This window comes from Parasteatoda tepidariorum, chromosome 8, assembly GCF_982258835.1.
Source record: "Parasteatoda tepidariorum strain Cologne lab strain chromosome 8, Ptep-v5.0, whole genome shotgun sequence".
Lineage (NCBI taxonomy): Eukaryota > Metazoa > Arthropoda > Arachnida > Araneae > Theridiidae > Parasteatoda > Parasteatoda tepidariorum.
Window position 1 is genome coordinate 50,800,702 of NC_141762.1, and position 16,242 is coordinate 50,816,943.

The following is a 16,242-nucleotide window of genomic DNA, read 5'->3' on the forward strand; positions in this document are numbered from 1 at the left end:
TGTGGAAAAGCAAAAGCACCGCGTGGATTCGAAAAATATATATTAAGGGTGGTCTTTAAGAAACACCGTGCATGTTAAGTATTTAATTTATCAAATCTCTATTCCCTTACTAAAATAAAGGCATACTATTATTTAAATTGACAGGGTTTCTTAATATAGCTAACATGGAATTTTAAATAAAAAAAATATATAAAATTTGAAACTCCTCACTTAGATAAAAATATGATTTTGCATAATTATTTTAAACGTAAAATCTAATAATTTTTTTCAAAAAACATTAATACGTGACTTTTTTTACATAGGAACAGTTTTCTTTTTACCTTTTAACTCCGATATTTTTGGAATTTAAATAATGCTTCATTTTCATACACTAAAAATTCACGCACACTCGTACGCATTCATCAGCAGTTTTATAGGCTTTCCGCTTTTAGATGAGTTCATAAGAATCTGAATCTATACTTTACGTTTCTCATCTACATTCTCAATTTTCATAACTCAAATATTTAAATTCGAAAGTAAATAAACAAGTTTCTCTATGAAATACTCGAAAGTATGAAAGGCTGTCTTCAGTTTTGAATGAAAGGATGAACATGGTTTTCAATTTCACGCGTTTTTAAGCAGAAAAGCATTCAAGCTATATTTTCAACGTGCGCGACTCAAATTATTTCAAGAGATCATCTTAATTCCATATCAGAAGTTTCTCTGTCCAAAGGTTGGTAAGATTTACTTCTATAATTAAAAAACAAAATATAGATAATTAATTTGACCCTAGTGAAATAATTTTGTCAAGTAATTAGTGTATAACTTTTCTGGTGTATATGAGTTTTATAAATTTTTATTAGATTTAATCATTTATTACGTATAATCATGTGATATCTTCAGTACCTGGTAATTTAAATATTATTATAAATTTAATTATGTTCTTTTGAAACTATGAAAAAGTTTTGATTAAATGATATACTACTGGCAAAACAAAAGAGATTAACTGTTTTTTTTTTATCATTTAAACACACGAAAATGTATAAACTTTGACCTAAGCAACATCGACAGATCTGTTTTTAAAATGAGACTAATTATTTAAAATGTTTTTATTTATTATTTTTTATGTAATTATTTTACTCAAAAAGACTTGCTTTATAATAGTTGCCAATTCAAAAAGACTTGCTTTATAATAGTGTGTTTTTTTAAATTTTGCACAGTTAAAAATTTTGAAACTTGGTAAAATTATCGTTCGAGTTCGATGCACGGTGAATAAAAAATTGGTAAAATTATGGTACTCTATGATAATGATATTTCTGGTAAAGTAAACCATAATTCTGCTATTAAAATAGCAAAACATACGGCACTTGAACAATTCATTTGGTAATTTTTCCATTCATATAGTAAAGGTTCACCGGAAATTTTGGTTTTCAAAATTATATTTCTTTAAAATTAGAGTCCACACATTTAGTAAAAAAAATTTACAAATGAAACTAGTTTATTTAAAGCGAATATTTTAAATATTTACAATTAAGAATTAACATATTTAAGTGCGTGAAACCCATAAACTTATATTTTACTTATTACATTACTGTTTTACAAAAATAATATTTCAAATTTTTTTAAGCATTATTTTTAGTAATCATACTAAAAAAGTTCTACAGAAATTTAGCAATGCTGACTACAATTTTAACTCCTTACCATATAGGTATTAACGTAATGGTTTTAAAAGAATATTTGTGTGCCTTACTTGAATCTAACTCGAAAATAATTTGTTTTCCTTCAATACTTCGAAAAGTAATTAGTAAAATAAAACATCAATCTCATGAAAAAAATTGTTTCAGTATCTCTTTTAGTTTGCTACAAGAGAAATAGAAAAATTATGTAAAAATGGCGCACATTAATGTATTGTTTTAATCTATTGTTTTTCTGCTACAATAGAATTTCGCTATAAAATTGTAATTTAGTTACTTATCAAACGTATGATAATTTACTTTCCTGGCAGGTTTAATTTAGTAATTTCAAATTCCGTAGGAACATTTAACTAATTTTTTTTGAAAGCGGAAAGGAAACTGTAAGTACAATAACAGTCAACATGTTTCCAGCTCTCAAAAAATGGTCACCCATTTGCCAGACGTGAATAAACAGAAACAAACCTGATTTGAAATAAACGCTTTAAGTTTCTAATGAAAAATGGAAAAAAGGGTGAGAAACGAAAACTAGGAAAAGCCACTGTCGCTGTGAGGAAAAGAAAATTATTTAAAAAAAGAACAAGAAAAGCGACTCTAGTAATTAGGGGCAAATCAATGTAAAATGCATTTCCACGCGCTATGGAGGACCAGGATAACCTGATTGGCAGGGCGCTAGACTCACGTTTGTCAGAACGGATGTTCGATTCCAGCCGGCAGAATACTCTCCGTTAGTAAATGGTGACTAGTGCACATTAAATCTGTCAGGTCACAAAGTCATCCATGTTCCCATAACAAATCATACCTCTGTAGGTACTGAATTGGAAATTGATTGTTCTATGGTTCAGGTCAAAATTACGATCTGTGGACGAATGAATGTATATGTGAATGGGTCAGCCCTATGAAAGGTTTGAGACGTATGTGTGTGGCAGAAGTCGAATTCTCGTCCATAGATGGCGCCACTGGGAAGCAAGAAGAATCGCATTCCTTTTTCCTTAATGACATACGACAACAGCAACAATTATCGTGTGTCCTGGTTATTCTGAGGTAGTGAGGAAAAGTATTAATTTCTGCTTATTTTATCATTACTATTATTTAGAAAAAGAAATCATTTTTGAAGAAAATACACCTAGCTGTTGCGTAAACTCAAAAGATTAACTATTGTAATATGAACTGTGAAAGTAAAATTAATCAGTCTAATTTCTATTTTTTGGAGCTTTTGATTTTTGAGAAAGAAATATTTATATATTCTACGTGGTGAAAATCATAACTGAAAAAATTATAGTTAACAATGATATTAAAAATTAAAACAAAAACAACAACATAGTTTTAGTTAATAAAACTAAAATATACGATAATTTAGTAATTTTTCCGTTCATTTGATAACGGGTAATCGGAGAAAAAAGAATTATAGCTCTTATTACCACACATTAAGTAAAAAATACCAAATTTTACCGAATAAATGTTGTTTATTCGATAAGGTATCCTGACAAAACTACCAAATTTTACCTCATTCATCAAATTTCATTATGTATTATGGAACTATATTTTATAATTAATTTTGCCTTACGAAAGCGAGCCAGCAACATGATAAATTTTACCATAATCTGGTAGCTTTAGCCATTCTTTTTTTCTCGATGTAGTCTTGAAATATTTTGCATGTTGAGGTGCTTAAGTGAGTTCGTTATCTTTATACGTAAAAGTATAAGCCAAACATTATTCTGAAAGAATGTGGAATAAAAGCCTTAATATCATCAATTTCCTGTTTGTTTTCATTTTTAACAAGAATGCGGAATGAATGCCAAACAATAGCATAATACCATCTTTACTTATTTTCGTAAATAATGTGTACCTTTTATAAATAATAGCAATCCAAAAACAAAATAAGTGCTTTTCTTAAAATTTTCCTTTTTCTCTCTGTTTTTTTTTTTTGTTTGTAGTTTTGTTCATTCCAACTTCTATTGAGACACTTGAATGTGAACTGTATCTTCCAGCGATGTATAAGTATTGATCAGGATAAAAAAATAGTCATCGGATTTTCATTTATTGTTTTTTCTTTTCCTCTTAAAACTTAAATAATAAATAAACTCTTGAGCTATCCATTTAATATATTTTTTTCGTAGCAATTTCTTTCTCTATTCTTAATTTAAAACCATCTTACTTTCTTCGTTTTTTTAAACGAAATGATATTTTCTTGTTGCTTTAAATAGTTTGCACTTATAAAAAATATGATTACGAGAGTAAATAAAAAATATATAATTATAATTCTGATTCAAATTTAACATAGTACATTTAAAAAAGATAAAGTAATGAATGCTATTAAAATAATATATATAACGAATGAAAATTTAGCTTTTCTCAATTTGACTGTTTTGAAGGATTATCACATACACTTAAACATATGCACATTGCAACTCTAAAATATTTTGCAATCAGTAAAATTCAACCATAAATCTATACTATAAAAAATAAACAGTCTATTTTTTTTAAATTTATAACCATAATTATTTATGAATTCGAGATCGAAATTTCATGATAAATATGAAGTTATGCATTAATTACAACAAAAATTTTGTTTTATCTTCCTTTTTGTATTCCTCCTTGAAGGTTTATATGATTTTGACTTTATATTTCTAAAGACTGAATTTTATTTTTAAAAAAATTTGAAACAGTTAAATTAAAAAAGATTGGCGATACCATTAAAAGCGTTGAGCAAAGCAGTTGAAGAATGCGCATTGTGAACCACGTGCTTGTGTAATTTGTAACGAAATTGCTTTAGATTGTAGCTATTTTTTAATAAGGGTATACGTAAATGTATATGCATGACTATATATGTATGGATAGGTATTATTCATGTCGATTTTGTAATAAATAACTTATTATCTAGATTTTAAAATATGAAAAATTTCAATGAAGCCTGTTTTCTTTATTAAAAACATTAAAAATTTCGTTTCTTTCACCTAAAACTTTCTTTTCACGTAAATTTTTACATAAAATTAAAACATATGATTGTGTTGCAAATATCTAAAGTTTAAAAAAGAATTAATAAAATTCATTTTTCTTTCGTAATTTTGTATATTATGTATTCTACGAAAATTAATTCAGACTAGCATGACACCCATGTATAACTTTAATACAACCTCAAAGAGTTAATTTTATTCATTTTTTTAAGAAGTAAGGATAATTTATTTTTGTTTTATCATCATTTATTTTCTTATTATCATTTGTCTCTTAGCATCACTTTACAGAATACTGAATATTAGTTCTTACATTCTTGCCTAGTAGTTACGTAGGTAAATCCGGTTATTTTTAATAATGTCTACGTCTTTTAATACGATATACCAGAGGCTACCATTTTTTTCGGCCTTGGCAGCCAAAATAGCCAATTCTCTTCTGAAGAAGTCCCAAACTGGCTTCAGTTTATGCAATATATTGGCCAAGAAAAGACAATACCACAAGCACCATCGTTGTGCAATAGAGTTCAGCGGGATTCACGAATCTAGAAATTAGTTATTCACCAATCTAGGAACTTCATCTCATCTTTTCCGAGTTCAAAGCCAACGATTTTCTTCTCTGCTGAGTTATTTTTCTGCACTGCTAATCCTGTAATTTAACCGAAATAATGTTTTTGTGGCATTTATATTATAAATGTTTGCATACCTGTGTCAACAAGTCCTAACTCTCCGGACTGTGATAAAAATGCGAATTAATCATGAATCATCATCACATTTGGTCTATATACCAGAGGCTCCTATTTTTTTCGGCCTTGGAACCCAAATTGGTTTCAGTTCATCCAATATATTGGCAAAAAAAAAAAAAAAACAATATCACAAACACCATCCTTGTGCAATAGAGTTCAACGAGATTCATGGATCTAGAAATTAGTTGTTTACCATTCTGGGAACAATATTGTGCATCTCAATTTCTCCGAGTTCACAGTCAACGATTTTCTACGATGCTGAGTTTTTTTTCTGCACTGCCAATCCTGTAATTTAACCAAAATAATGTTTTCGCAGCATTTATATTATAAATTTTTGCACATCTGTGATAGCAAGTTATATCTCTCCAGAAATCCCATGTTCCTTTTCTTTACCCTTTTTTTTTAAAGATTGTTAGGATTTCATCTTTGCGTGACCTCTGCTGTGCACTAATGATTTTTCTTCCTTCTTTCTTTATTTTTTATTGTCAAAAGCTTTTTCCGGATGTTCTCTACGTTGATCTTAATCTATCTCATGTGTGAAATGTAATTAATGAGTTAAGACTAAGACGTATGTGCAAAATAATAATAATAAGCTTATCTTAACCTCGAGAAAAATTAGTGAATAATTATTATACATAAAATAAAATATATTACATATGAGACACTACTTAAAGATTCGAAATGCCTTTTCATTTAATTTGCTATTAAGAAAAAAGAAATATTTGTATCTGATTTTAAAATTTTAAAATCGAAATATGCAAACATGCATTCAATTGCTTTTACAACTTTCAGAAGAAATGGAGTAATCCACTATCATAGGGATATGAAGCTTGTAATTGAAGAGCTCGTAATATAATAAATAATACATACCAGCGGCGATTTTCTAGCATCGAGTATATATATATATATATATATATATATATATATATATATATATATATATATATATATATATATATATATATATATATATATATATATATATATATTTTTAATGTAAAACGTAAAGGTCTTCATCAGGATACATCCTTTACGATAAATGCGATATTTCTGAATGAAGAATAACTATCCTAAGACAAAAATTACTCTTTATAATGTGTCTATATCGCTAAAAAATAAAAATGCAATTGAACAATACAAACAAGTTTTACAATATATATATTGTAAAAGTTTTTCTAGGAATAATTTATTATACTTCTATATTTTTAATCTCGGAAAGAATTCGACTTTAAAATGAAACAAGGAATTAAAAGAAAGAATCAATTTTCATTCTAGCTTTATTTTCCTTGCCTTTCCGTGTCTTTATCAACTAAATTCATCTCAATCTTTCGAGGAATAAGAACATTTTTTAACCTTGACTCAAAGTATAAGAATGCAATTGACTGTCTGCTTGCACTGTTGACATTTTCCAGGTGACAGTTTTCATCATTACCTTTCCTTTTCTTGACTTAGATATTTAAATGCAACCATTTAACTTGTTAATATGACACACGAAGAGCATTTCTTTTCAGTTTCTATTGTTTACATTGAAATATTTCCATTGGTATTTCTTACCTTGTAAATTCCAATAGATTTTCATTATTTTACAACTGAAGGAATCCAAATCCATATTTAAGGAAACAAATGACGTCAGAATGACGTATTTGTAGAGAATTTCATATGAATTTAGTTGTTTTATTGAGTGTTATTTTTTTAGGTAAGTCTGGCTTTGTATTACCTTTATTTAAGCACTTTTGTTGTTTCACGTTTATCAGAACTGACATATGCAGAAAATTTAGATTTACATTTGGTTACTTTTCTTGCAATTTTTATTTTTCTGATAATTTTTTTCCAAGATGAAATTTTGTAAAAATATTTCAGAATTCGTATACAGCAAAAAAAAAAAAAAGTACCCTAATTTTTTTTCTTATTGTAGCAGTTCTTATGCTTATTGTTATTATCTCCAAATGTTTATTTCTGTTGCATTTTGCTTTTGGAAAATTTGTAAGGAAAATTTATAATACTATAAGGAAAATTACTATAAGGAAAATTTGCAAATAGTTTGGCAGTTAAATAACCGTTTTATTTAAAAAGAATTATCACATGTTTTGAACGCTTATTAATTCGTCGTATTTTTCTATATTTTAAAAATGCATTTGCTTATATGTATTTATAACCACAACATAAAGGCTTTTTTTATTAGCATCAAAACTTTATATATGAATTCTGAAAGTAAGTTTAGATTTCAAAACGTTTATAACTTCCAGTAATGCAAGTTGTAGGTGTTTATCACAGTTTTAACCTCCATTAGTATATTTTTTTCTTCAGTTAACTGATTAGACAACAATTCTTTTATTATCTATGAATATTTCGAACATTTTATTACACTGTTAAAACATTCGTGTATCTTAAATTTAAAAATGGTGGCGACTACTTCAAATCGAAGAAAGTGATACTCCATCAAGTATTCGTCGATGCTAACAAGTTCTATAACACTACTTGGTATAAAGTAGCCGGCGCTATTTATTACAATCAGTAGCATAGAAATTACCAATTATAGTTAAATTAGATGCACATAAGAGTCATTAAATGCCTTATTACGATGTAAAATAAAGTAAGAATTATTAATTTGAAATAGATACTATTTTTCAAAATAAAATTATTTTGTTTGCCAAACACACTAGTACGCAACAAACTTATTTTATTTTCAAAATAAAATTAGTTTGTCTCATAAAAGTATCACAGAAATAATATAAAGACGAACTCGAGAAAAATGGAAACTAATAGAAATTATACATGTTAAAATCAGTTAATGGAGTTCACAGAGATTAAAAAAACAAGTTGCGTATTTTAAAGATGAACAACAAGTTATTCGTTTAAATCCTAGCAACACTCAAAGTCGTCCCAACTAATTCTCGATTTCAAACTCTAACTTCTGACAATAAAAAAAAGCACGTCAACACATCGTCGTTTTTGGAACTGAAAATAATTTTCGTTTTGTGCGAATGAGTAAGAATTCGGTGTAAGCCATCGATTATAAGTGCTTAAATTTAAATTTACAACCCTTATAACGTAAATGAGTTGTTTGAGTTGTTCCCCATCGTATCCGGTTTACAGTATAGAACTCATAGGAGATAAAATTGTATTCGTTTCCTAACTTCGATTTCATTTTTATACGTAACTTGTACTTTATCAATGAGTAATGAAAATTTGGAGAAACTTTTAAACATGAAAAAGAAATATTTTTTAAGTGAAGAGGTTAAATTTCAAAAAACCGAAATAACTCATTATATTCAGATAAGAAAAAAAGATTTAAAAATTCAAAGCATTTCTAAGTAGTGGAAATCATTATGAGTTTATAGTGAGATATTACACCACAATTTTCACAGTATGGAAACTCAAAGGAGATAAAATTGTATTCGTTTCCTAACTTCAATTTCTTTTTAATACGTGACTTGCACTTAATCAATGAGTAATGAAATGTTGGAGAAACTTTTAAACATGAAAAAGAAATATTTTTTGAGTAAAGAGGTTAATTTAAAAAACAAAACAAAATAATTCATTACATTCAGATGAAAAAAAAGGTTGTAAAAATCAAAGTATTTCTAAGTAGTGGAAATCATTATGAATTTATAACAAAGTTTACGAGCTTATATAGAGTTAAAAAGTGGAATTATTTCTTATTTACCATTATAAGATACGTAAAAATCAACTTTGAGTAGAACTCAAAGGACAGATTCGCACCATCTTGTGGAAGACTGTCAGTTTCGCATGTTTCGTATACACTGAAAGAACATGCTTTGCACTGTAACAAATCCGGATTAAATTACAGTAAAGAAAAGTACCAACACTCAGGATAAAGTGATTTTACTACTGTGAAATCCATTTTTACCGTAACGAGTTGCGGAACAAAAAATCTGACGCAGCGCAATTTTTACTGTAAAATCACTGAAACACTCTAATTAAGTAAATATTACTTTAAAACTGACAGTATAATATTTTACGGTTAAAATGGATATTACGGATGAAGCACTCGAAATGCCGGTACTTTATATCGGAATTTTTACAGTGCGGCCTTTAATCTTAACTAGGTGGAATATTATTACATAATTTTGTATGTTGCTTTTCATTTAAAGTTTTTATTATTTTGAACTTTTTTTATACTTTCCCTAGTTTGTAAAATACTACTTTTTTATTCTGTACAGTAATATTTTTAATAAATTTTTTTGTTTTTAGGTGAAATCGCTATTGAAGATTTCAACAATATTTTTTGATAAATTGTATGACGCAGAAAATGGGAGATTTTGTGGAATATTTAGTATTTTTACTAAACGCTGACATATTTCTGTTGCGTAACTAAGCTAATAACATTTGAAAACAGCATGGAAAATGATACAGAAACAGAAGTATTAAAAGATGCACCATTTTTTACTAATGCTCGGATTATTAAAAATGTTTTGCTGCTATCAATTGCATTTCTATTAATATGTACTTCAGTTGATGGTTTGCAGATGTTGCAAAGTACTCTGAATAGGAATGAGGGAATAGGCGTTGTTTCCATCGCAATCCAATTTGCATTTGGATGTATAATAGCTCTTTTTTTCATGAAATATTCAATTTTGAAGTTAGGAACTAAAATGACTTCAACATTTTGCATACTAGCTCATATACCCAGCACAGTGGCAAATTTTTATCCTCACTGGCTGATCATGATTCCTTCTTATGCAATTATGGGTATTGCAGCTACCCTTTTATGGGGATCAAACAGTGCATACTTAAACGAAATATCGAACAAGTACGCTTTTAATCTCGAAATTAAGAAGACATCTCCTGAAAATGAATTGAGACGAAATGAACTCATCAATACTTATGATAGTAACTGTTTCAAAAATTTCACGCCATTGAATGATTGCTGTGAAACAGATTGTCGTAAATATTCCAACCTACTTGAACAATCAGTCTCCTCAAGTACTAATAAAAATTGCTGTACTATACGAACAATAGAAAAAAATTCCACAGCAAACTATAAAAACATTACTTCAATAAAAAATACAAACTATAATATGTCGACTGTGTTCGAGCTTGCCAATGCAACCATACAGACTATTGCCTGTATGGATAAATTAGACACTGTTTCTTCCACAACCATGCCTGTTATTAAGTCATTCAGCTGCAGAAGTAGTTCTTCACTCGAGTTGGATAATTCTTCATATACAGCAAATTCCATAGTTAAGTCTGTAGCTCCTTCAACGACAAACACCATGGATAAATTAAATATTATTTCTTCTGTAATGAATCCCAGGGAAAAATTGGACAGTGATTTTTCTTCAACAAATACTGCAGATAAAACGAATGCTTCTTTAACAACTAATCCAGGAAATGAACTAGACGTAGTTAAGAATCCTTCAGAAAAATTCGACAAAGCTTCCTTAACAATAAATTCCATCGATAAGTTAGACAGAACTTTTGACCCAGTACCGAATTCCATAATTCCAGTTTGTTCAACAGCAAAGGCCCATCATGAACAAAGCGGCTTTACCTCGCTCTTAGTCGAATCAACAACTGCAAGATTCTTTGGTATTCATTCTATGTTTTATCAGTCTGGGCATATATGGAGTAACATTGTATCATTCTATGTGCTTCAGCGGGGTGTTGTTAATGATACTTACATACAGGACGCGAGTTGCATGTGCGGCGCGGACTTCTGTAACATTGAATCTGAATGTTTTGAAATCAACTTAAAAGAGCCAAGTAAAGAAGTGAAATATCTACTGATTTCAATTTTTTTAGCTTTGAATATACTTGCAGTTTTACTTGTTGCTGTTTTCTTAGATCCGTTGGAAAATAGAAAGACCAATGTTCATTATTCCATGGATTTTGCTTTGGCAACATTTAATCAGTTAAAAAGACCTCTGCAGCTTCTAATCGTACCTTTATCCATCTACATGGGAATGTCACAAGGATTTTTTTATGCAGACTACCCAAAGGTAAGAATTTTTGTTATTTTTAATTCGGTTTAAAATGCCCTCTTGAGAAACGTTTATTACTTACATAAATTTATTATTCAAAACCTAAACCATAATAACTTTTCGTTTCTATTGTAACTTGATGTAAAATAATAGGGGTACTATCGGAATAAAAACGAAATAGCTCAGGTAACTTTTAATAAAGTGAACGAAATCTAACTTACTAAAATGTAATTTTTGCCATTAGTTAATAATTAGTTGTGTGGCAGAAATAATTACTAATGTTCTATATTTTTTAATTATTGACAGAAATAATTCGTTAACAATATACTTAATGAAATTATTTATGCTCAATTTTAAATTTACTTTATGTGATTAATAAAACAATTTACCTAAATTACACAAATAGAAAGACCATGATTATATGAGATTTAAACAATCATTTAAATCTCATTGAAAATCCTAAGCTGCAGACAAGATTTTTTATTGCAAACTTGCTAAACTTTTTTAGAGATTTTGTCCAATGATAATAGGAAGATTTCCCATATTTACTTTAGTTTCCGTACTCTCCCGTAAGTAGGATAAATAAGTAATTGCGCGTGCGCACTTGAAGTGCGCAAGCGGCAGTTCTGGTGAAATGCGCATGCACCCGTGAAAAAAATATCAAACTTATTTAAGTGAAAATAAGAGATTTTGCAAAAAAACGTACGTTAAAAACTCTAACTTAGTGTAATTTATTTTTGTGGAAAAAATAAATAAAAATGAAAGCCAAATTTGATTAATGTTATAGTAACTTACCATCTTTTCAATGCTGACGCAGTAGCTATTTGCAATTACAGGGCTTTTTCACTCGGTGCAAAGTTATAACCACGTGGATAAAAACTCATTAATTGGCTACTTGCAAGTGGAGTCGTTCTATGTAAATCATGGCATTCATCGATTGATAAGCCAAACAGGCTCGGCACACACATATAACGTCGCAAACAGGTATTCAATTAAATTACATGGTTGGGCTTAATCACGTATTCCTCTTCTCGAGTTGCAAGTAGCCAATTATAAATTATTTTTACTTGTTTCCTCAATTTCAAGATATTTTGCGCCAATGATAAAAAAATGAAGACCTCAAAGTGGGTAATATATTTGGCGATAGAAGAGTAATAAAGCGAGGGAATAAAATAAACTTTCCTCGAGTTACTGTAAGTGCCTTGTAAGTTATTTCAACTATCATTGAAAAATTAAGTACATGATATTGTAAACAAAATTAAGCGCCGATACATTTCGTTTTTATACATCCTAATTTCGCATATCAGCTGTCATGTATGTAAGGTATTCTTCAAAATTAATTTTTGACATAAATTCATTTGAAAATCTTACATTAAAAATCGTTGCAATTTCATTTCAGGCTTTCGTCGGTTGTGCGTGGGGTATGCATCATGTTGGCTTAGTGACAATAACATTTGGCATAACATGTTCAGCGGCCTCTACCTTATCTGGATGGTTAGTGAAGCATCTCGGAAGACGAACAATTTTCTTGCTGGCCGGGATAATGAATGTTGCTGTTAATATTATCATGTTGCTATGGACTCCAGATTCTAATCGACCAATCATGTTTTTTGTTGTGGCTGGAATGTGGGGAGTGATAATGGGAAGTTTCTGGTCTCAATTAAAAGGTGTGTATCCATAAGTAATATTTATGGACAAAAGTACAATATGTTTCGTTTTAAAAAATGAAAAGGAAATCTAAAGCTAACAATCAAGAGTTAAGTGAACAATAAGTTTAAATTCATATTTTCTTAAAGTATTTATTTGATTTCAAACTTATTAAAAGTGATATTTTTAGTTTTGTTTTGGTTGTAAAATAATGTTTTGTTAGTGAAGTTGTGAGTATTGTTGTCAAGTAAGGTTTAATTATTGAATAATTAGTATTAGTTAATTATGTTTGTGATTTTATTTTCCTATTATAATTTATTTTCAAATCTCTTCTTGTTGAGGACTGATTGTGCTCCGAAAAAAATCCGGATTTCCGGATTTTTCGCTAACAGTGATCCGGAAGTTTCCGGAGATCGAAGGTCCAGACGTTTCAAAAAATCATTGATCACGGAAGTTTCTGAAATTCAAATTTTCAAAGGTGGAACTTAAAAACACAGTTTATTTTGTTTGTAAGGGAGAGCCAGATAAATTTTTTATCAGTAAATAGTTATTATAATCATAAACTCAAGAAAGAAAGACAGATTTGTAAATTTTAATTACTTCTCCAGGTCATCATAGGTATGTGTAAAATTTTAAATATATTTTAAGTAAGCTAAGAAATATTGAGAAAAAGGAAGAAAAAACTTGTTTAAGTTTTTTTCTAATTTTTCAATTTAAACTGGTTTTTTTCTTTTTCTTTTTTATAATTCAAGAAATTTTCCGGAATTTTGACTTGGGCTCACAATCACCCCTGCTTGGTCCTTTCTTCTCCTTTCGTGAGAAAAAAAATAAAATTTTAGGTTTTCTTCCGAATATTATATAAAAAAGGAACTTTTTATATATTTCATTAAAGAGGTATATAGAAAAAACACATACAGAGTGTTTCCTAAAAATGGCTCTTTTTATATACATATTTAAAACCCTTATTAAATATGAAAACAAAAAAAGTATACACATTGGAGGTTTCGAAATAATATTTAACTGAGGAAGGAACAAAAACACCTTAAAGTTTTACCTTAACACTTAAAGTTCACTTAACTTAACATACCTTAAAGCTTACACCTTTAAAAAACGAAGGTAAACAAATAACAGTACAGGAAGACGAATGTAGTAAAACATTTAAAGGTATTTCTAATAATTGTCTTTCAATTTCTCTCTGTTTTCTCTCGCAGTCAATCCAGTCTTGTTATTTATTAAATTCGCTTCAAATTATTTTGATCGGTAAGATTTCGATTACATTTTTTATTCTTTTCTTGTTTAAGTATGAAAGCCCCATTTCTACTTGTTAATTCTCTTTTTGTAAAGGATTCTAAGAAATACATATTAAAAGTGGTCTTGATGGATCAACATGGTATCTTGATCAACTTTATATTGATCATGGTATGATCAACTTTACTTACACGATAAAAACCTGTCCATTTTTTCCTAAGGTTACTTTCTTTATTATCTGTGATACACAGTTTTCCAGAACAATTTATTGGAATGATCACTTGGTCACTTGGATTTTCTTTCTTAATTTTGACTACTTTATTGGGTGACGTTGATTTTGAAATTTTCAATTTAATTGTCTTATATTGTTCTGATAATCTTTATTTAATAATGTATTAGTGCACATTTATGACATAATTTTAGTGATAAAAAATTTGTATCTATATTTATAGCAGAGTTTTTAGTTGTAAATTAATATTATTAACAACTGTATAGAATATTTCGTACTTTTTTTAAATTTTTGATATTTGTTGATATTTTTTATTTTTTTTTATTTTATTTTCGATTTTCACTTTTTATTTTTTATTTCTGATTTATGCAGTAAAGCATTTCCAAATCAAATTACGGTTAAAAAAAAATACCAACATTCAGTGCATCGGTACTTTTTAACATAAAATCAGTTTTTACCGGAACATGTTACGAAACAAAACAATCTAATAAACCGTAATTTTTACCGTAATAATTACAGTAACATCTCTGTACAGTACCGTAAACTAATTGATCCAATCTAATTAAATAAATATTATTGTAAAAAATACCGTATAAAATTGTACTGTAAAAATGAATTTTTCGAATAGTGCCCCAGGTGAAATGACAGTACTTAATACAGTAATTTGATCCTAATTTGTTACAGTGTACTTAAATTATTTCATAAAATCCACAAGCTGAAATTACCATTTCATGAAAATTTCGCTTTTCTAACCATTATCATTCATTTACATTACTTGTAGTCCTTTACATATTTCGATTCAATAAACAATATGTACTTTTAATCCTCAACACCAAAAAAAAAATATCCTAGCATTCGAGATCAAAATGTTTGCTATTCGGGAACATCAATATATAGTTTCTTTATTTAGACTATATAGGAGCAACTTTAATCAAAAAATTAAATTTAATTAAAAATATAGCTCGAAATTGTATGAAACATAAATTTTTTTTTTATTTTATAATTGTTTAAATTTTTTTTGTTGCTCATATTAAGCTCTTTTTAATCGATTTTTCTCCGCACACTTTATAAGAAGAAAAAACTCCTAGTTTCAAATGAATTTCAAAATACCTTTTTATTAAAATTATTTTCCTAGTAACAGGCATTATAGTGGCCTGTCACGCTGGAGACCGGGGCTCGATTCCCGTCCGGAGAGAATTTTCAACCGTGATAGATCGGTAGCCCCACAATGAGGTGAACCGGGTTCGAATCCCGGCGATGGCTGGTTTATTTGCTCAGATTAAGCTTAGTGTATTCATAACTATTGTTTTGATTTATTAATTATAATTTCTAATCGATATCTATTATTGTGTTAGCATTCCATGGAGTTCTTTTCAAAAAGAATGAAGAAGCTGCTTTTGGATGTTATGAATTAAGCCATTCCATAGGAGCCTGCGTGTCTTTCGCTTGCAGCAACTACATTTGTCAGTACATTAAAATATATATGTTGTTATTTGTTTCATCCATTGGATTAATTGGATATCTAGTGGCAGAAAAAATACGTCCACAAAATAAATAAAATTTTATTACAAAAATTGAATTTTATTCTTTTATTTAAATTGCCTTTTGATCGGCTTTGCAGATTTATTTTTCAAACCAGACTCGTTTCGGCTTCATTGAATTGTGAGACCATTTTATTCAATGAAAAATTAAATAAAATCTTCACAATTATCAAGAAGAAACTTTATAAAACAACTTAAATAAAAAAAATTTTTTTTTTTTAATTTGAAAAAAAAATGCCTTAACATAATAACAACGAAAAGG

The 16,242-nt window shown here is 28.5% G+C and overlaps 1 protein-coding gene across 2 annotated transcripts; it reads left to right on the plus strand.

The window, feature by feature from the left end:
- Positions 1 to 561: 561 nt before the first annotated feature.
- LOC107456028 (uncharacterized) lies at positions 562 to 16,013 on the plus strand. 2 transcript variants are annotated; one of them, XM_016073793.4, is made up of 4 exons: positions 562 to 712; positions 9,583 to 11,333; positions 12,715 to 12,982; positions 15,795 to 16,013. In XM_016073793.4, the coding sequence occupies exons 2-4, from the start codon at positions 9,729 to 9,731 to the stop codon at positions 15,995 to 15,997; spliced, it is 2,076 nt and encodes a 691-aa protein (XP_015929279.3). In that variant the 5' UTR covers positions 562 to 712; positions 9,583 to 9,728; the 3' UTR covers positions 15,998 to 16,013. The 2 variants fall into 2 exon arrangements, with proteins under 2 accessions (XP_015929279.3, XP_042901758.2); XM_043045824.3 differs by lacking the exon at positions 562 to 712 and adding an exon at positions 6,826 to 7,063.
- The last annotated feature ends 229 nt before the right edge of the window (positions 16,014 to 16,242 follow it).